Below are 19,894 nucleotides of genomic sequence, written 5' to 3'. Positions count from 1 at the left end.
TCTCCTCCTAATGGCTATTTTCACGGATAGTGTTCATTTACTTCTTGGCGCTCTGCTGCAAGTGATCTGTCGGGACTGGGGTGCTTTCAACCCTTTTACCATTTGACCTGATCTGGATTAGTTTAACCCCAAAGTTTTGTCCTTTTTTCTTCCCCTAATGATTTAATCGTGCCGTTAACTTGTAATATAAGAAATGAGATATATAATTATTGGTAGACTAATCGTTACTTTCATTTTAATTCCTAAGTACTGTCCCTAAAATTTTCTATCTGGCACACATTAACATTCTGGCCTTGGCCAGACCTCAAAACCGTGGGGTAGTTTAGAGGCGGTGGAACACCCGCGAGAACGGTACGAAGTGTTTGCTGTAGTATAGGAAGCCTAACGTCTTTGTTCCACTTATTCCCATACTTATGCCCATACCGTTACCTAGTACATCCTTATCCTTAAAAGCCCGAAAACCTACAATACTGGCCTCAGGAGAAATAGACAAGGGTCCGTCCTAAGAGATTGAGCCACGAACAGCAAGACTCAAGTTTCACACAGGTTTACTTTATTTATGCTTATATACAAAGCCGATTATTTATAACTTGTAAACTTGGAACGATTTCATATTCCTGTGATCAGGCTTGTACTATTAAAGTCATTTTAAATACAAAGAGATAATGATACTTAATACCGTTGCTATTCGATTTCAAACTATTTATATCTCGTGATTAATAAAGTGTATTACTCCTAAAAATGATACACGGGTAATACGAAATTACAACACTGAAATACTTGTTATTTTCAATATGAAATTGTGTCATAACCCAATTTGTCGATCACAAACATGAAAATGTAATTAATACATTACAATGTCTTGCAATGTTCTTTTTGTACTGTTTGGGCGAGTTTCTCACATTTTTACAGACATCGCGTTAAGTATTTCTTCCAGTAAATAACAGGATTCTCTATCGCGGTAGGTTTTTCACTTGAGATCCAAACCTTAAAAACCATTAACAATAGTAACAATAACATCTACAGATAAATAACTTAAACGAAAGTGACTGCTATGAATACATCTTCTTACCGAGCTCTTCCCTTACAACCATTCTGCATAAAATATCACAGCCTAATGGTTTATTTTTGCTTAAGACCTAACTGGCTGTCTCGAGGAAGTTCTTGGAGCTAGAAAAGAGCTGCAAAACTGCGCCAGGAGTTGGTAGAACCCTTCGAGGTTCTCAGTGCCGTTCGTTTTCGCTGCTCCTCTGACGGTTTAACGTCCTCAAACGGCCAGCTAGGAAGGATAATTGTTTTTCTACATAAGCCTTTTATATATTTTCAAATTTTAACACCTTTAATTTTTTTCTTACATAAGTACTTTTCATAAGCAAAATTTACTTTTAGTATCTGGTTCCGCCTCAAAAATTGGATTTGTAGCATCCAGCATTTGGACTAAATTAGGTTTCATTTCACTGAAGAGTGTTTTTCATTCTTTACAGATTGGCGAAAAAAAACCACTTCGCAAAACGCCGTGTCATGGACAATATTCAACAAAATTATTCATTAGTAGCAAAAATAAGACAGGGAGAGGGACCAGCCCGACTTCCTGTTACAAAAGCTATCAAACTAATTAACCATTTTTGTTTTGAAACAGTTATTAGGGAATAAAATAAGAACTCTGCCATAGGAAGATGTATACAACGTCAAAGAAAGATTTATCTTGAATTTACTTAACTTGATAACACAACAATTACCAGTTCTACTGTATTAAATATATTTACTTTTAAGCTCTACATGTATTGTTGTACATCATTGCATCCAAGTATTTACATTATTTATAGGAATTTATTGGACCCCTGATAAGCAGAATGCTCGGTTAGTCAAGCCATAAATGCAAGATAGAGCAAAGTACCGAGCATTTTTCATGCGACCAATGGGAAACGAGTAATTTCGCAGCCCTTATGATATCAGGCTTTCACCCGGTGCCCGCAGTTTATAAAGCTGTGGATAACTAGTCCACATTTCAATCCGATGAACTTTCCTTACAATTATCTCTCCTTCTGTTTAGTTTTTCGCTTGTTTTTCTTTTTTGTGTGGACCAGAATCAGGACGTCAAGCTACAAAAGTGGGGTTCCCGCCACTACCTATCTGAATTCGATAAATTAAAGCCATTTGAAATTGGAACTGTTGATAGCTAACTAGCTATGGAGCAGTGACTGCAGAACCTTTCACTATCTATAGCATACATTATTCTCTCTTTCTCCTTAACTTTAACTTTTTTTTTTCCAAACGAGGGTTGGTTAGTACTGATTGTAATTCGTATTTTAAAATATTTCAAATTTCAGTAAATAGTCAACAACTTGATGATCTCTTGGATGCCTAAAGCCAGTAACTGCGGCTTATGGCAAACACGTCAGGTATTTTTGGTTCTCTTTTTCTTTTTTTTCGTGGCACCTGATAAACCAGGCTAGTTCCGACCTATTTCTATTTATCTAAGGCTACGAAGACTTAAGGTTTATTAGTCGCAATTATTTTTAATGACTTATCATTAACTTTTGTTGAACGGTGGTTGAAAACACATGTTAAGTTGTAGGTTAATGTTAACAGCATTTATATAAATATTGATCACCACATGATGATCAAAATATGTTGAAATAAATACTCGTGTTTCTCAATCTACCTCTTCGCCACCATATTTTGCTGATTAAAGAAATATTAACTCTTTACGAATCTTTCTTTATCTTTAAATATACTACAATCTCGGTAGGAAAATATAGTAATATGGACTAAAAGAAACATACTAGACCTTTGATCTATTTTCAAAATAAGTCCTTTAGACGAACTATCAATTACTTATGTCATAAGGAAGGATATCGTGCACGAGCCATTTTTCAGGGGAGGGAAGGGGCGGCTGTGCACAGGCTAACTGTGTGTACTGCACTGATGACAAACCCAGTATAACAGCGCAGTGTTAAATGGTAACGAGCCATCAAGGATATTGGGAAGGGTTTATAAAAGACACGTCAGAGACTCGCACACACACCAAAAGGATGTTAACATTAAGTGACTAAAAAACTGATCTCACATACTGTACCTTTGCATTCAACAAATACTTAGCAGTAGAAGATATAAATAGTACATTTTACAAACTTCAGGCAAATTCAACCCTTTCACGCGATCCCCTGTCATCAAACACCTTACATCTCTCATCATCGTCATCAAAATCTTCTTCCAGAGGCTTGGAGGACATGTCTTTGTAGTAGCTAATGCTTTTTCCACGGTTGTAATTAGAACGACTCCTCACGTACCAGATGGCAACAATACCAAGGATGATTACTAAGACCATAACAATGCTTATACCAGCTATGACACCACCAGAGAGAGCTTCTTCTGTATCGTCTGAAAATTAAAATTACGTTAAAAATTCATTGCCTATGCTCATATATAGATATAAACGAGCAGTCAGGGTCTTGAATTAACCATTTAGTAGTACTCTCTCTCTCATAAATGTCTCAAATTTCTTATTACAAGAATTTGGTGATATAGCCAATAGGTGTGCTTTAAGTCATCACTTTATTTTCTAGATTGTCAGGATATTTAGTTCCATGTTGGTTATTTGAGTTAAGGGTTACTCAGGTTTGTGAACTGTCAGCCACATCCCACTGATCACACTGAGAGTGCTTCAAGATTGACACTTGCTGCTGCTTAATAGTGGTGCTTGCTAACCTGGGTATTTCATTTAAGCAGAAATACACCAAATGCAAAATCTGGGCTGAGTTAGCATGAATTGCAGTTTTGACTGTATCACAATGTGTGAGCCGCAGAAATTGAAGAGAACTAGACAAATGGTTTAAGGGGTGTGCGGTTCTGATACTTGCATCTAAACAAAGGTGTGATTATCAATTTTTATTAAGAGATGAGGTATAAATTGCTTTAAACTTTAAATACCTCCCTTCCTCAAGTGAATTAAATGAAACTAAACCTGGTGGACCAGAGGAGGGGTGGTGACAAGGGATGGTTATGGGGAACGAACTTGGTTGGCTTTTCTACTTAACTGCAACATTAAAAAGACATTTATAGGAATGCAATTTTACTGCAGATTATTTCAATATTCTCAACATTTCCTCATGTGGATTTTGAAGACTGTGTTAGCATATTCATCATGTCCTCTGTTGGAACATTCTGTTTACACAAACAATGCCATGATTTGCTAGAAATTGAATCAAACAAGACACGAGAGTTTACGTTTCTGATAAAGAACCCTTACCTTTTCTCTGGAAAGCCACAACTGGTCCCCCTGGGGTGGCTGTAGAACTCTTTGTAGGAGACAAAGTTGGGGTGCTGGATGTATCTGCAGCACTGGTCAAAGGGGACTTTGGGGGTTTTGACACTGCTATATTTGATCTTGTTGATGGTTTCATTATTTTCTTTGTGGGTTCAGGCAATGGTGACTCAGAGGGCACTTTTCTTGTAACAGATCTGGTACTAGCTGAAGGAGCTTTTTGTGTAGTTTTAGCTGAAATTGCTTTTTGTGTGGTTTTAGCTGAAATTGCTTTTTGTGTGGTTTTAGCTGAAATTGCTTTTTGTGTGGTTTTAGCAACTTGGGCAGTGGTTTTCGTTGGTTCACGTGTAGAAGTGGGGGTTGTAGGGGTTGGATGCCATGGAGTTTCCTTTCCAGTGCAGTTTCTGCCATTAGCAGAGATATTCATTCCATCAGGACATCGGCATGTATGAGTTTTTAAATGAACTGCTGCCAACAGGCACAGGTGACTGCATCCACCATTCTCAACCTCACAGGGATTGGTAACTGAATAAACACCACAAAATCACCATCCATTATTAATCTCTATATAAGCTAGCCCATGATCACCCAATGTGAAATGAGTGCACATGGAAACATACAACCAAAAGGTCATGTTCCTGTAGAAGGTGTGCCCAATTTTTCCCACATTAGTCTGCATTTTACTCTACTCATAATAATTTTCAATAATATTTTATTCAACTATACTAATACCTTCCAAACTGGAATGCTTTTGTTGTCAAATAACTGTCATGGAAACCAGCACATTGATATGGATTCAGATCTCACAACAAAAACTCAGAGAGCATAGGACAGAAAGGGCTGAAGGAAAAAGTCCTATTCAAAAGAATACTTCAGACAAAAAAATCATTTTCCTGTGGGGGTAACTTCCATATGAATAAGAAGGAGAAGCTCAATTATTTGTGCAGACCATCATCTTTTGATGTCATGAACAGAAGCTGATTCTGCACACAATGAAAAAGGAAAGCAAAGAAACCAGAGCTATTTAGCCAGCTTAGGCTATTAAGACAACTCAACAATTAATTTTCACTTTCCTTCGTATTTTAAGTCCATATTGGCCAGTTCCTTAATCCTTCTCCTTTTGGATTTGAATTTTCTGGCCAGCATACCCAGGGCTGTGGCCTAGTAGCACCCGGTGGCCCCTGGCACCTTACTTTTGCTCTTAGGCAACTCAGGAACCTGCTTTTTTCTTATAAAAGCATATGCTGGGCACCCTGGATTTCCCAGTTTCAGAGCACTGGGCTCCCTTCAATTTTTCTCAGAGCACAGCCTTGAGCATACCCGTTTAGTTTCAATGAGAGTTAATCCCTGCTTCCCCTTATGAGAAGATTATATATCAAGTAATAATATTCACACCATTACCATTAGGCTGACGGAGAGGATGATACACATTGATATCCATGTGGGACCACAGTGTGGGTTTGATCTTTTGCTTATCAGATCCAGTGAATTTGTTTAGCTTTCTGATTCCCTTGTTAAACTTGTACCAATCTGTATAGTACAACTGGTTCTCAAACACGCCCAACCCAAATGGATGATGTGGTATGACGCTGGCAATGAGACGGCGGTCAGAGCCATCATACCTACTGGATTCTATCTTCTTCAGTCTGAAAATAAAATTGCTTGCAAATCAAAATTGTTTCCTTATATGGAAGTAGTTTTTTTTTGTCTCTGGCCTGTTACAAAACAGATAAAAGCTTGGACATATATTTTCTGCAGTTTAGAAGTTGTGCCAAAATCACTCTGAAATCCTGACATCTTATCCAAAATATGTTTAGGCATCCTTCAATTGGTGACCACAGTGTCAAACCAATGATCGAACTGCCTAAATTGAAGAAGGCAGATACTAATTGCATTTAGACAATTCGCAGCAAGCATTGCTGATCCTAAAACATAGATATTTCTACATATATAACTCACTGATCTTATGCCTTAATTGTGTATTACCTTGCATCAGCCCAAAAGATTCTTTTTAAGGTGTAATCAATTGCGAGTCCATTAGGCCAAGCTAACCCTTCAGAGATAATGACTTGTCTTGTTTTTGGGTCTCCATCCATAGCTGCCTTTTCAATCTTTGGGTTGTCTCCCCAGTCAGTCCAGTATAGATGTCTACAAATTAACAGAAAATAAACAGGGAGCTCACTCACTGCAACAAGCACTCCTTACTGGTTGACTAATAAGCTCAAGTTTGTGGCTACTGGTGTTTCAGAACTTACTTTGATAAAATGCAAATTAAATTACTCCTGCCTGTTGATCCCTTTCTAGGTGTGTGATATTGAGGTTTGCAGAACTTGAAGGACTTTCCTGAAACTTTATTTTCTTTACTATTCTTAATTAACTAACGAGATCCATGCACTCACTCTAAACTTTCCTGGATCCATGCACTGTCTTTAAACAAAATGTTTGAAGGAATAATATTTTACATCCTTTGTAATAAATCATTTAGAAAATAACTTGACCAAAACCTTCCATTCAGGAGACTTTTAAACTACTAAAATCCTTTAATGGTCTCCTTTTAAAGGGCCAGCTCAAGCAGGACTGGCTGGTAACGCTAAGCTTAGTGGCCCCCATACACAAAGTAAAGTAGTTCAGAGTCTCAATATACTTGATCCAGCACTTTACACCATTAGATCTAATGATGAAACATATTTAAAACTTAAAAGAAATAATCAACAAACCTTGAAAGAGGGTCCACAACAATGGCTCTTGGTTCATCTAGTCCAGAGTCGAAAAGGGTCAATCTATGAGAACCATTAAGTTCTGCCACCTCAATTCTGTTGTAGTGCCCGTCAGTCCAGTACATTTTTTTGCCAACCCAGTCAATAGCAATTCCATCAGGAGTGTGAGTATTTGACACCAAAACCTCACAATCAGCTGAAATAAAAGAAATATATCAGTATAAAAGAATTAACATAACAAGTTATTTTATGGTGGAATAGAAATGAGGTGCAACTTGTGGAACCAAGAAAAATGATAGTTTACAATGTAAAGAGAGACAGATGGCTCTTAAATACTTGTTCAGTTACCTAATTTGAATGTTTTGACTTAAGAGTTTATTGTTCTGTTGCACATCAAGTAATTGGAGTATCTTTAATAAAAGACTTAATCTGTAATGTTGTTATCAGAGTGTTAATAGCACACTCTGATAGGTACTAGACAATCTCATCACTACCAATACCTGCATCTCCTCCATGGGTGGGAATTTGAGCACGACAAATCCTCTCATCTCTGACATCTGTCCAGTACACGTAGTTGTTATAGTAGTCATAGTCAATGGCTACCACTCCTTTCTGATTTTTCACAACTACAGTTTGAGCATTGGAGGTTCTATCCAAAGGCATCTTGTGAATACCAAATTGTGTTGAATACAACAGGTATGGTGTATTGCCTGTATGCAGGAACAGATCAAAATACGATTCAACCATTTAAAATTCCAAAAGGCTTTTATGTATTAGTTCTTTCTTACTACCCCAAGAAATGCAACAACAAGGAAACTTAAGATAAACATATCTGAAACCCACAAATACTTCGGTAAGTCTTGTACTCAGTATTTTAGAGTTCACCAGAGGTAACATCTACTGACATCTAGAAAATTCACAAGAGGTAAAAAATTACCTTTTGCTCTACATGTCTTCTTGTCAGGCTCCAATTGATAACCTGGTTTACATGAACATTTGTAGCTTCCCTTGGTGTTCTGACAATCTTGACTGCACTTTCCAAACACTTTACATTCATCAACATCTGAAATATGAAGAAATATTAACCTCACTCAATTGAGTCTGTTGACATCCAACCAGTCATGGCAAAAAGAAGTACAAAACTCACTTAAAATTGTAACAATTGGTTGAACCAGAAAACTGAAGATATGATATTTCTACCTCACAAATGATATCACTCTCTAAATATAAGGTATGGTAGTTTGTCATAGTTTACTTGACTCAGTCTGACTGTATTATTTCCTGAATGTACCATTTGGTGAAATTCCTGCCTTTAATTAATGTTTAATGTCTAACTTTAATGGTTTGGAGTTAAGTGGCATTTCTTAAGTGGTAGTAAAAACTAAGGTAATAAAATGAGTAAAACTATTTCTGGAGATAGAAACTTTAACATGTTTTCTGACTATGACCTGTCAAAAGACTTAACAAATCAAATGAAAAATTTCAATAAAATGTACCATCACAACTTTTCTTGTTTTCCGCAAGTATATAGCCCGAAAGACAGGAGCATTCAAAGCCAATGCTCAGATCATTACATATTTGTTGACAGTGACCATTGTGATCCATGCATTCATTGATATCTAAAAAAAGAGACAAAACAAAAATTTTAAATTAAAACATTAACTTTATCTCTAGTCAGAAAAAGAGCTCATTGGGACAATCTATTAAATGAAAAAAGTTCCTATTTCCAATACCCAGCATGACCAGTACATGAAACATACCACAGTTTTGCTGCTCATCCTCTCCGCCAGGACAATCTCTATTTCGATCACAGAGTTTCGATTTTTCAATACACTTTGGTGTGCTTCCACACTTGAATTGATCAGCAGTACAGTTAGCCACTAGTTGACAAAAAAGCATTCACTCCATCATTTATTTATTTGGTAACCCAGATTGTTCACTTTTGTCATGAAGGGTGTAACTATTGATTTTACATTGTAAGAGCAAAAAATTAATTCAGAAAATAAAAAAAGAAAAAGGAAAAGGAAAAAGAGAGAACTATGGAGTATGGAGTATTTTGATTATCTTATTTATAATAAAGATGTCTTATAATCTATAATCTCCATTCTATGCTACCTTTAAAAATAACACTTCTGCTGAGTATAACCAGAACACCTTGGGAGGTGAATTAGAAACTCTCTTTTTTAAAATAGTGAACAACACCTAGTTATGCAACAATGAAAAAAAGGTACTTGCTCCCAGTATACATGAAATGAACCCCATTTATAAAACAGTTTTACTCACACTAGTCATTCAAGCTACACATCACAAATCCATGGCAGAAACAAATCTACAACTAACCACAGAAACTGGAACTTTCATCAGACCCATCCTGACAGTCCTCTACTCCATCACACTTTTTAGTTTTTGGAATGCATTTACTTCCATCATTGCAAGAAAACTGATCCATAGTACAGTTAACAGCAGAAGCTAAAACAACAAAACATACACAAATTAACAATTTTATCTATCTTTAAGTCTCTAATGCAGTCATTCTAACTAATGATTGATGATTCTCACTTAATCATAATAAACTAAAATAAAGTAATATATTTTCTCATTTATGAATGCAGTGCTATTTCAGATACTTGCCACATCCTTTCTCATCTGATCCATCAACACAATCATTTTCTCCATCACATTTCCAATGACCGCGGATGCAGGTTCCATCATCGCAGCGAAACATTTTTTCTGAACAAACTGGAGGTGCCCTAGTGGGACATCCACTTTCATCAAAACCATCACTGCAGTCAGAATCACCATCACATTTCCATCGCAGTGGAATACATTGCTTATTAGTACAAGTAAACTGGCTAGCACTGCAGGTTTTGGCAGCTAAAAGAAAGAAAATTAAACTGTGTGTTAATCACTAGTTAAATATATAGCTATGAGTTTTTTTTTTTAGTCCTAAACAAGGATTTGAGCCCCAGACCTTTGGAATTCACCCTTTGATGCTCATTACTAGGTAAAATTAGGAAGTCCACAAGGAACACAGATGGCCACTGGGAGCACTATTAAAATATAAAGATGCATGGGGAGTTAAGATATTATCTTTGATCCACGCTTGTGACAAAGAAATTACATATTTCAAGTTTAAGGGGTTAACAAACTATTTCTTACAACAGTGGCGAGGTTCTTCATCAGAGTTGTCACCACAGTCATCATCATCATCACAAACCCATGACCAAGGCACACACTGGCCATTGTTGCATGTAAATTCACCACTTCCACAACTTGGTTGTGCTGAAAAGTGAAAATCATAACATTTTAGCAAATGCATTATGCTTTAGAAGAGAACTTGAGAAGAAAAAAGAGTTTGACTAAAACTACAATAAAAAAACAACAACAACAACAAAAGGCAGGGATAGAGATAGCATTAACAGTTAATATTTTAATAGGACTTCCCATCCTCACATAATCCATATATAAACAACATTGATGTAGGGTACGTGTCTAAAATGAACCTGTTTCCAGGCCTTGCTCAGTCCAAGAGGTGTACTAGACTCATTGGTTACCCATCAGATGGGGTCTATGATACACATTGTTACCTAAAGAACTTGTGTTTTTTGATAATATCCTATACTTGCAACAAAATGGCTCTTCCATTAACTAGAATATAAGATTAAGTATTAATTACACTCTTTAATACCTAAACCATCAAATCATGCTTATAATTGGTTTAATACTTTCAGTGCTTGGACAGTTAGGTCAATACTTCTCATTAGCTTTGCATTTGAACTAACGAGAGATTCATTTATTATATGGTTTTTATATGCTTATGATTCACAAAATTCTTTATTCTCCATTTTAAAGTACTCATTATTTACTTTTAAATTATGCGTTTGCCATTGTACTTAAAAAGCATATCTCCCCCCTTTGTGATAATATATATTTTTCCCCCTTTTTTTCAGGATAAATAGACTTATTAAGTAAAGAATATCACTTATTGCACGACTGAAAATTGTAGTAAGCCAATACTGTGTTATTAACCAAAAAGCAATTAAATGACCACACAGAGCTTTAAGTTCAATCCACTTAGTATGAGTGCTTGCAAGGATAAGGGTCAGGGCCACCACAAACTTTGATATTGTTTTTTCTACAGATTATGTTTCGTTGTAATTTATTTTTTTAATATCGAATGATAGTAAATGTAGATGTACCCCGTCCTGAGCCATCAGTACATGAATCCTCATCAGAGTTATCACCACAGTCATCTTGTCTGTCACACTTCCAGTGACTTCTGATGCATTTGCCATTTGTACATTTGAATTCTTGGGCACTACAATTCACATTTTGTTCTGAGAAAAAAAATTTTGGTTCAAAGCTCAGATATATGACTGATAATAGTAATAATTATAATAGTAATAACAATACTACTACTACCACCGTTAATAATAATAACGATAACTACTACTACTAATAATGATAATCAAGTACATGGATTCTTCCAATTTATTGGTGGCTGTGAGACAATTGTGATTACCTCCTATGTAGACACAAAATGACAAAATGTTACCAGGGGATTTACAGTGACAAGAACTCAACCGGGGCCACCCAACGTTTTTTAGCCAATCACAAGACGAGTTTAGAACAAAAAAAATTGAAGTTCGTTCATCAGCGGATCAATCACCATAAGGGTAAAATTTCACTGTTCGTTTGACTAGATCAGATGTGAAGGTATGCGAAAGCTTATAGTTTTTTTAAAGCAAAAAAAATATAATATTTTTCATTTCTATTACGGTAAAGGTGAATAAATATTTACTAAAGTTAAATTTACCAAATTGCGGCCGACTCACTTTATACAATATATTTTCCGAAACACGGCCTGGAATGCCGAAGGCGAGAGCTTATGTAATTTATTGAATATTGCGGCCGCGAATTTTGAGCACGAAACGGGCTCGATCAATGTAAATAAATATATCAAATTACGGCCGGCTAAACCTCAAGGCGAAACCGGCTCAACACAAGTATATTTTTAAAATATCATTGAAAAACGGCCGTATCTACAATTAAAGATGAAATAAACAATTTTAAAAAATCGAGTTTCCAGATGGGTATCTACAATTTTACCGGGAATTTTAGTAACCAATCACAAGGACAAAGAAAATTTCAAATTTAGTTTTTGCATGTATTACCGGTGGTTGATTCCGTTTGCATTGTAGTTTGAAAGTCGGGAAGTATTTCAAACATTTACTGATTTGAGGTAAAACCATTTCGTCTTCAAAATCTCAGGCCGTGTCAATTCCGCAAATACATTTGTATTGAGTCCGTTTGGTCTTCAATATTCCCAGCCGCATTATTCCGTAAATTACATAAGTTTTCATCCTTGACATTCCAGACCGTGTTTCGAAATATATATTTTATAAGTTAACTCGTCCGTAATTTAGTAAATTTCTTTAAGTCTGAGTCCTTTCAGCCTTCAAACTTCCCGGCCCCAAAATTCGGTAAGTTATACAAGCTTTCTTCTTCAAAACTCCATACCCTATTTCGAAAAATTTTTGTTATAAAAGTTTACTCAGCAATAATTTGGTAAATTTACGTTGAGTTCGTTCAGTCTTCAAAATTCCCTGCAGCGATACTCGGTAAATTATACAGGTTCTTGTCTCCGACATTCCAGACCGTGTTTCGAAAAATAAATTTCATTGGTTTACCCAGCATTATTCTTTACTTACGTACGTTGAGGCTGTTCCGTCTTCAAAATTACCGGCCGCTATTAGGTAAATATTTATCAGCTTTTACCGTAAACGAAATAAACAACATTTATTTCACCATAAAAAAACTAGAAGCTTTCGCATGTCTTCACATCGACTCCAGTCAAAAGAGCAGTTTAATTTGACCGCTGGTGAACGAACTCCCATTCTTTTGTTCCGTACTTGTCTTGTAATTGGCTAAAAAACGTTGTGTGGCCCCGGTTGAGTTCGTTTCACTGTAATTCGACTCTTTCACCAGACTGACTGAATCTGATTCTACTTTCATGCAGTAAACTGTCATGAAAGTTAAGGACAATTATGAGATTCAATGTGAAAGCTAGTGAGCTTGAAAAAGAAGTAAATGTCAGAACAAGTTTAGAAATTACTAGCTGCTTTAATCTCGCCTTGAAAGCAGTTGGTTTCTCCTTCAACAGCAGAACTACGCAACAAGAAACAAATTGCTTTCAGGGTAGTGGTGCCTGAAATGTTCTGTGAGAAAAGTGTTTTGCATTGGGTCTAGATTACACTCTTTGACTGATGTTTGTCCATATCCATTACCTTTTGATATTGTTAGAAAATAGTTAAAGGTCAATCACTCGAGAAGATTGAAAGGTTAAATAACCATTGTTCATCTGTTAACATACCACATCCGTGTTCATCAGATCCATCTTTACAATCATCAGCTTGATCACAATACCATGACTGTGAGATGCATCGTCCATTGTTGCAGCGGAATTCATTTGCTTGGCATGTTTGGTCAGCTATATTGACACCAATGCAACAATTACTTCAACAACGAGATATGCCTGTTTATTTTTCATACCAGTCCAACATGACGTCTGAAAAACTGAAACCTCAGGAGCTATAAATACAAGTTTTTGTGAACACTGGTCATGGTTGTCACTGACATCAGATTTCAAGTTTCCCACACTTATTCCTGATACAAGTTTTCTGTTTTCAGACATGAAATGTGTTCATAGGTAATGAAATTCTGTTTAATTATCATGTACTTACGACAACCATCCTCATCTGAATGGTCCCCACAGTCATTTTCTCTATCACACTTCCAATGAGCAGGAATGCACTTTTCATTTGTACAGGTAAACTGTCCTGTTCCACATTGATATGAGCTTGAAGGATTAGATATCCCTATGAAAGAAAATGGCACAACAAATAAGCATGGAGATTACTCATGATATTAGCATATCAATTGCAGACGAGGTGGCTTGGGAACAATTGTTTTTAGTCGCTCTTTCGTTTCAATTTGAACAATTGTACTGGACACAAGCCAATTAGGGTTAAGTGTTTTGTTGTGTCTTAGCCAATAACATCTAGAGGATCACATGGCAGTAATGTTTCTAAATTTTGACCGACAGGGAAGAATTCTTTTCAGCTGTTGATCTTAAATCAAATCTGTGGTTGACCCTCCCCCATAATGGATGGCTTTTAAAACACAAAGCCTATTTTCTGTTAAATATTTCTTTTTAAATTTTTTAAAATATGTCTCGTTCTCAGGAAATTTCAAGAACGACCAAACATTCCAAACATGTCTCAGGCCTCAGTGAATCAATGAAAACTCCGCAGGTACCAGTACTACAAAAAAAATCGAAATTACAAATAAGACTTTGAACCCGCCTTGGCAGGCATTTTCTGTTGATCTATGGCTGATGCAATAAATCGCACGCGCTCGCCATGCGACAGAGAGACTGACTTAATCACCAGCAGTCTATTGATGTCTGACGGCGATAGGGTAAAGATGTAACCACGTGAAACCCAACTCTTTCCTTTCGTTGCCGCATGAAGCAATACTGGAACAAAGCGAATATTGATCTCCGTAGTATCGAAACTCACACGAAGCAACTCGTATGCTCCTTCGCGCTAATATCCCAAACAATGATCCATATTGCGGAAAATAACAACGCGGATAAATTAGTCACATGATTGATCAACTATTTCAGCAATTTCAAAGAGGTTGCCGCCAAAAGACAAAAAGAACTTCAAGCAGAACACATATTTGAAAATGGCGCTACAATTTTACACAATCTCTTTCATTTCCTCACTTCCATTGTGAACTCTGTACAACAAACCTATTGAAGACGAGAATCATCGATGGAAAGAGTTGTAAATATTTCAGGCTGCAAGAAACACAACTTAAGCCTTCCGAAAACCTAATGTATTGACCTCCTACGAAAAGAATGATGGAATACTCTTATGAATGGAAATAGCGTGCGTAGATGCTATCGCCCACATAGTAATAATTTGTATCTGTTAGCATTGTTGATAGTAAGGACTTTGTCACCCACAACAACGAACTGACGGAGGTTCTAGACTGACCAAAATTAGAAATAATCTCATTTCGATTTAAGTAGAAATTTAAGTACAACAAAAAGAGAAAATACAAGCAAAACTCCAAAGTATCCAACAGGGTCTGATTTTTAAAATAGTAAATATGGACTTGAAACTTTCGTAAGTCAAAGGGTGCAATATTTACGCATCACTGAAAAACCGCCAAATTGAAAGCCTTGAATTTATCATAATTGTACTTTGATTCATGAAATGGGGGACACGTTCCGAAGAGGAAAGCTTAGATTTGAAAACAAAATTCGGGAGGTACCTAGTAGGTGAACATAGCAATAGCAAGACAAGTAAAAACGAGAGAAAACGAAGAGGCTGTCGTTATCAGTTAGAGAAGAAAATACGCCATAGCGCGACGTCAAGCGTGAAAATACTACAAAGATCCAAATTTAGAGAAGAATAACTTCATTTTTCATGAAAGTCATCTTACAACTTAACAATTTAGTTTTGTAAATTGATTTCACTGCACGTGGTTTCAATGCCTTCAATTTCAACTCACCAGTGTGAACCGTAGTCAAGATATAAACAAAACAGACTGCCACATGGATAACTCCGGTCCGCACACTCATCCTTGTGAGAACGACTTCAAAGCGTTTTAGACTGCGACAACGACTCCAAAGCGTTTTATACTTTTTCGTAAGTGTTCGTTTCACTAAACAATAGAAAATGGCTCCTTTTTTCTTGATAATTTTTGATAAAAAGCGACCTGAACCACGCTGGAATCAGAGGCACGCCGGTAGTTGACTGAATGAATGAATGAGTGCGATCACAATGTTTTGTTGACGAAATGAGGGCGTGCTCACGCGCATTGCGCGGGAAAAGTGGCTGATGCAATAACACCACACTATCACATGCAGCTTACACATTTCATAATTTGGAGTGAGGAGGAGCGAACCAACATCTTAAACGAAAATCTCTTTCCCAAAAATAAATAGAAAAATTCCCTTTCTTCGTTGTAAAGTTTACAATTAGCGACCTTATGTCCGATCTTTAGGTTATTTGTTTCCTTCCTTTTTCCTTTTTTTTTTCTTTTTCTTTTTTTTCTCACGCCCTGTACATCTGGGTCAGGAAGAAAACGAAACAGTAAGTATTCCACTAGTCATGCCTGAGGACAGATTTCAGATTCGAACTAACACGTTATGAAAATTTTGTTTTCTAGCCAGTGTTCCTGTTACTCATGAGAATTTTTTAGTGTTATAACTCACTCATATGGTTGATAATCACATCTCATTATATTAATCGCACGTGTGAATCTCGCTGAACTATAAATTAGAATATTTATTGGTAAAAACCACTTTGCTACTACTTAGTTTCCTACACAATACGAGTTAATGAATTATATTTTTGAATTTCGCAACTTCAGCGGAAACATCGCCTGAAACGATACCCAAGGTAAGGAACAAATGTAGTAAGAACTTCACTCGATCATTGCTTATATAGCTGCTGTCAGATAACATCCTGTAATTTAAAATTTATAAATTTTCATATCGCTTGTCAAATACTGCTTCTTCTAGACCCAGACAGTCTATTTTCTTCTTTGTCATCGATTGTCGCCATGGCTAGAGAAAGTACGAAACACAAATCTGATAAGAGAGGCCCGATTAGCAAATACGTCAACTTGTCTTGTGACTAGATATATTGGCCAACTTCATCACGCTGCTCTCGAAAATGATGAATGCAATTTGCTCGTTTCCAAGCGGAAGAGAATCCGTATCACCGGAACACTTAAAATTTCAAATTCACCTGTAAAGCTGACAAGTTTCATTTCGTTTTTGTTTCCTTTAAGCTGGTGTCTCCATCAGTTGAAGTTTTTCCAAAAAAGATACAGAATATTCTTCCTGGCAGCAGTAAGAACCGTTTCCGATCATTTCCTCATCGTCGAACAAAAAAATCATCATCATCATCATGGTCTTTGATCAACTCGGAGGAACTCGGACTGCGACAAAATTGACATTAATTTCTTGTGAATAATACATTAGGGGAGTCTATTTCATCCGTTTTTACAACTAAAGACTACTACAGCGAATGGTGAAACGTCTATTTATTTACACACTCTGTAATCTGTTATTCTTTCATTACATTTGATAGTTTAAACCTTTCGCTTTAGCTGTCAGAGAAAATATGTATGCTTATTTTTAAACCTTCAATTTCCCAGGTCGGTACTCATAGTTCGCTTCAGGTGCTAATTTCGTCAAATTTGATTTAAGCCAATGGACGGACTACTGAAATAGAAATCCAGTTGGTATGCAACGTCATTTTACAAACAAACATCGCTGACCTTTCAATTATTTGCATAACTACTTTCGATTCGTTCTCGCTAGTTTATCGTCGTCAAGTTTGACTTCACAAGTCCTGAAATTTGTTATCTACTGAGTTGTTTTTATTTAGCTCCTTAGGGAACTATGAAACATTTCGAAAGAACAAAAAGACGAGTTAACAAGTCACCTGAAAAACTTGAGGATTCAAACAGAACAGAATGAACTGAAGACAACACAGTACCCCGATAAAATTCATAAATTTACTCAAGATCGAAAGCGCAGTTCAGCTATGGAAATAATTCAAATTTCGACCCTGTTATCGGTGTTTGTTATGTCTTAAAGGAATGACTCCTATGTAAATAATGTCTTTCTTTAACCTTTTGTAATTACAACATTCATGACCCAAAAAGGAAAGAAGCTTTCTATGACGAGAAACTAAGACCTTAAAAAATCATGAAGCAGTTAACAATTGATAATCTTTAATTCAAGAATTTAAAATCTGACTGGAATTTTTCTGTTCGATATTTACACAGCTTAGCGACAGTTTCCGCTAAAAATACTAGCAGAGCACTATAAAGTGGTGAATGAAATGGTCATGGAAAATCCTGGCGCTCAGAAAGGCGAAATTAACTTTCGATTATCGAGGGAACTGAAATAACTCAATGTTAAGAAAATGTGGAATATTTAATCATTTTCTGCAACTTTCTGCGTCATATTTCAGCACAATTTCCTTGATTTATAGGTTGCTGTGGAAAGATTATACTGCCCTGGGTTTCTGAAGGTTTGTTTTGGGGACGGTCGTCAAGTTGGTGTTAGTGCTGATTACGTCAGCAAGGCCACTCAAGATTACTCGCGCACAGACTTAATAACGTCGCTAAGTTTTCCGTCTTCTAAATTTTTTATTGCTGCAGGAAGTTCTTCTGAGTTATGTGCTAAATAATGAGCGTGTGTCGCAGGTCGCCGGATCTAGTAGAATTTGAAAAGTTATTTTAAGAAAAAACACTACCTATCACCGTGGCTTTTTTATACGTGTTATCAGTCTTTTTCCGGTCGTTACTACACCCGACAAACTTTGCCCCGGTGTCTGAACCGACACAAATTAGATCCTTTATCATAAAGGATTGTTTTGATGGTAGCTTCTAGTAAATCTTAGTCTGATTGGCTTCCCTTTTTCCTGCTTTTTTTTTTCGTTTTTGTCATCTTTTAGCTTCGCCTGCCTGTTGATTTAAGGTTATGGCGGTCATACAGTGGCCCACAGGGGCATGCAGTGCAAATTTTATTTTCCCAGTACAAAACTATTTTTCCCAGTACAAAACTATCGATCCCAGTACAAAACTATTTATCCCAGTACAAAACTATTTATCCCGGTACAAAACTATTTATCCCGGTACAAAACTATTTATCCCAGCACAAAACTATTTTTCCAGTACAAGTGGGGAGTGGGAAGTAATCTCCTAGAGGTTAAATATGGCGGCACCTTTGGCGGCTACCTTGTTTTTGCCATTGCTGTAGTTTCAAAATCGTGGATCCAGCTTACAGGTATTGCCCGAAATGTGGCACAGAGGTTTTCCTTGTAGCATCACCCGCAACGTCTACAAGCAACACCACTTAACCGCCGGATTCTCCGAAGACAAGGAAATTTTCTTTGCCAAGCTTTAAGTCGTACAAAGCTAAAAAGGGGTCCGAGAGAAGCTCGTTTTTTCGAGAAAAATCGACAAACAAGACAAAGAAAAGCAAACTAGAGCCAGAAAAAGAAGTCACAATTACTGTTGGGATAATGACAAGTAAAGAGACTGGAAAAATACTATTGTACTGCAAAATTATTTTTGTACTGGGGTAAATGTTTTTGTACTGTGATAAATATTTTTGTACTGAGATAAACATTTCTGTCCTGGGATAAATATTTCTGTACCGGGATAAATATTTTTGTACTGAAATTGATATTTTTGTACTGGAATATATATCTTTGCACTGTGATAAATATTTTTGTACTGCCCCTGTGGGCCGCCGTACGGTCAGGTGCAAGATAGACAAGAAAAATATGGAACAGTTCCGTGGTAGTGTGTAGCCACAACTGGCGGTAAACAGAACAGGTGAGGAGGAAGTAACTCAGTCTGTTGCAAACGAGATATTGATGTTTCGGAGTTGGCTGTGGACTGTCGTGGTCGTGAAAAAACAACAGCAAATAAACAAATCCGAAAACTGATACTAAATCGAGCTGTCCCAAGCATGGAAAAACCTTACAATTCGGTCCGCTTTTAACGTTAAATGACTTCTTCGTTTTCTGTTTTCTTCGTCCACTCATCTTCAACCTCTCATCCTTGTACTGACAGAGAGCCTGAAATAGGCTTGATCAGAACCAAATGGGTTCCGCTAAAAGGTAGCGTATTACTGCTTCTTCATAATGCTGGGAGCAAACAGTCGAAAAGGGTGGTGCCACCAGGGAAGGGAGACCTTAAAAATTCATATCACGCGAAATTTATGCATCCAAAACTTTTTTCTTCATGGTCAGTTTTGAGCGAAGTGTGCCATCACGCGTGTGTAAACCATTTATTTTCATTACGATCT

At 36.7% G+C, this 19,894-nt stretch overlaps 1 protein-coding gene across 1 annotated transcript; it reads right to left on the bottom strand.

Annotated features, from left to right (window-relative positions):
- Positions 1-531: 531 nt before the first annotated feature.
- Positions 532-15,838, bottom strand: LOC111336974 (uncharacterized). The gene is made up of 16 exons (XM_088736837.1): positions 15,568-15,838; positions 13,728-13,862; positions 13,358-13,474; positions 11,184-11,321; positions 10,144-10,266; positions 9,616-9,858; positions 9,325-9,453; positions 8,745-8,864; positions 8,481-8,603; positions 7,922-8,047; positions 7,485-7,694; positions 6,985-7,180; positions 6,254-6,415; positions 5,669-5,913; positions 4,253-4,792; positions 532-3,384 (listed from the first exon to the last, which is right to left on the bottom strand). Exons 1-16 carry the CDS (start codon positions 15,635-15,637, stop codon positions 3,137-3,139), a joined length of 2,925 nt encoding a protein of 974 aa, XP_088592963.1. The 5' UTR covers positions 15,638-15,838; the 3' UTR covers positions 532-3,136.
- Positions 15,839-19,894: the final 4,056 nt, after the last annotated feature.

Source organism: Stylophora pistillata, chromosome 1 (genome assembly GCF_964205215.1).
Source record: "Stylophora pistillata chromosome 1, jaStyPist1.2, whole genome shotgun sequence".
In the NCBI taxonomy this organism is placed as follows: Eukaryota; Metazoa; Cnidaria; class Anthozoa; order Scleractinia; family Pocilloporidae; genus Stylophora; species Stylophora pistillata.
This window is presented reverse-complemented; position numbering and strand designations above follow the sequence as displayed.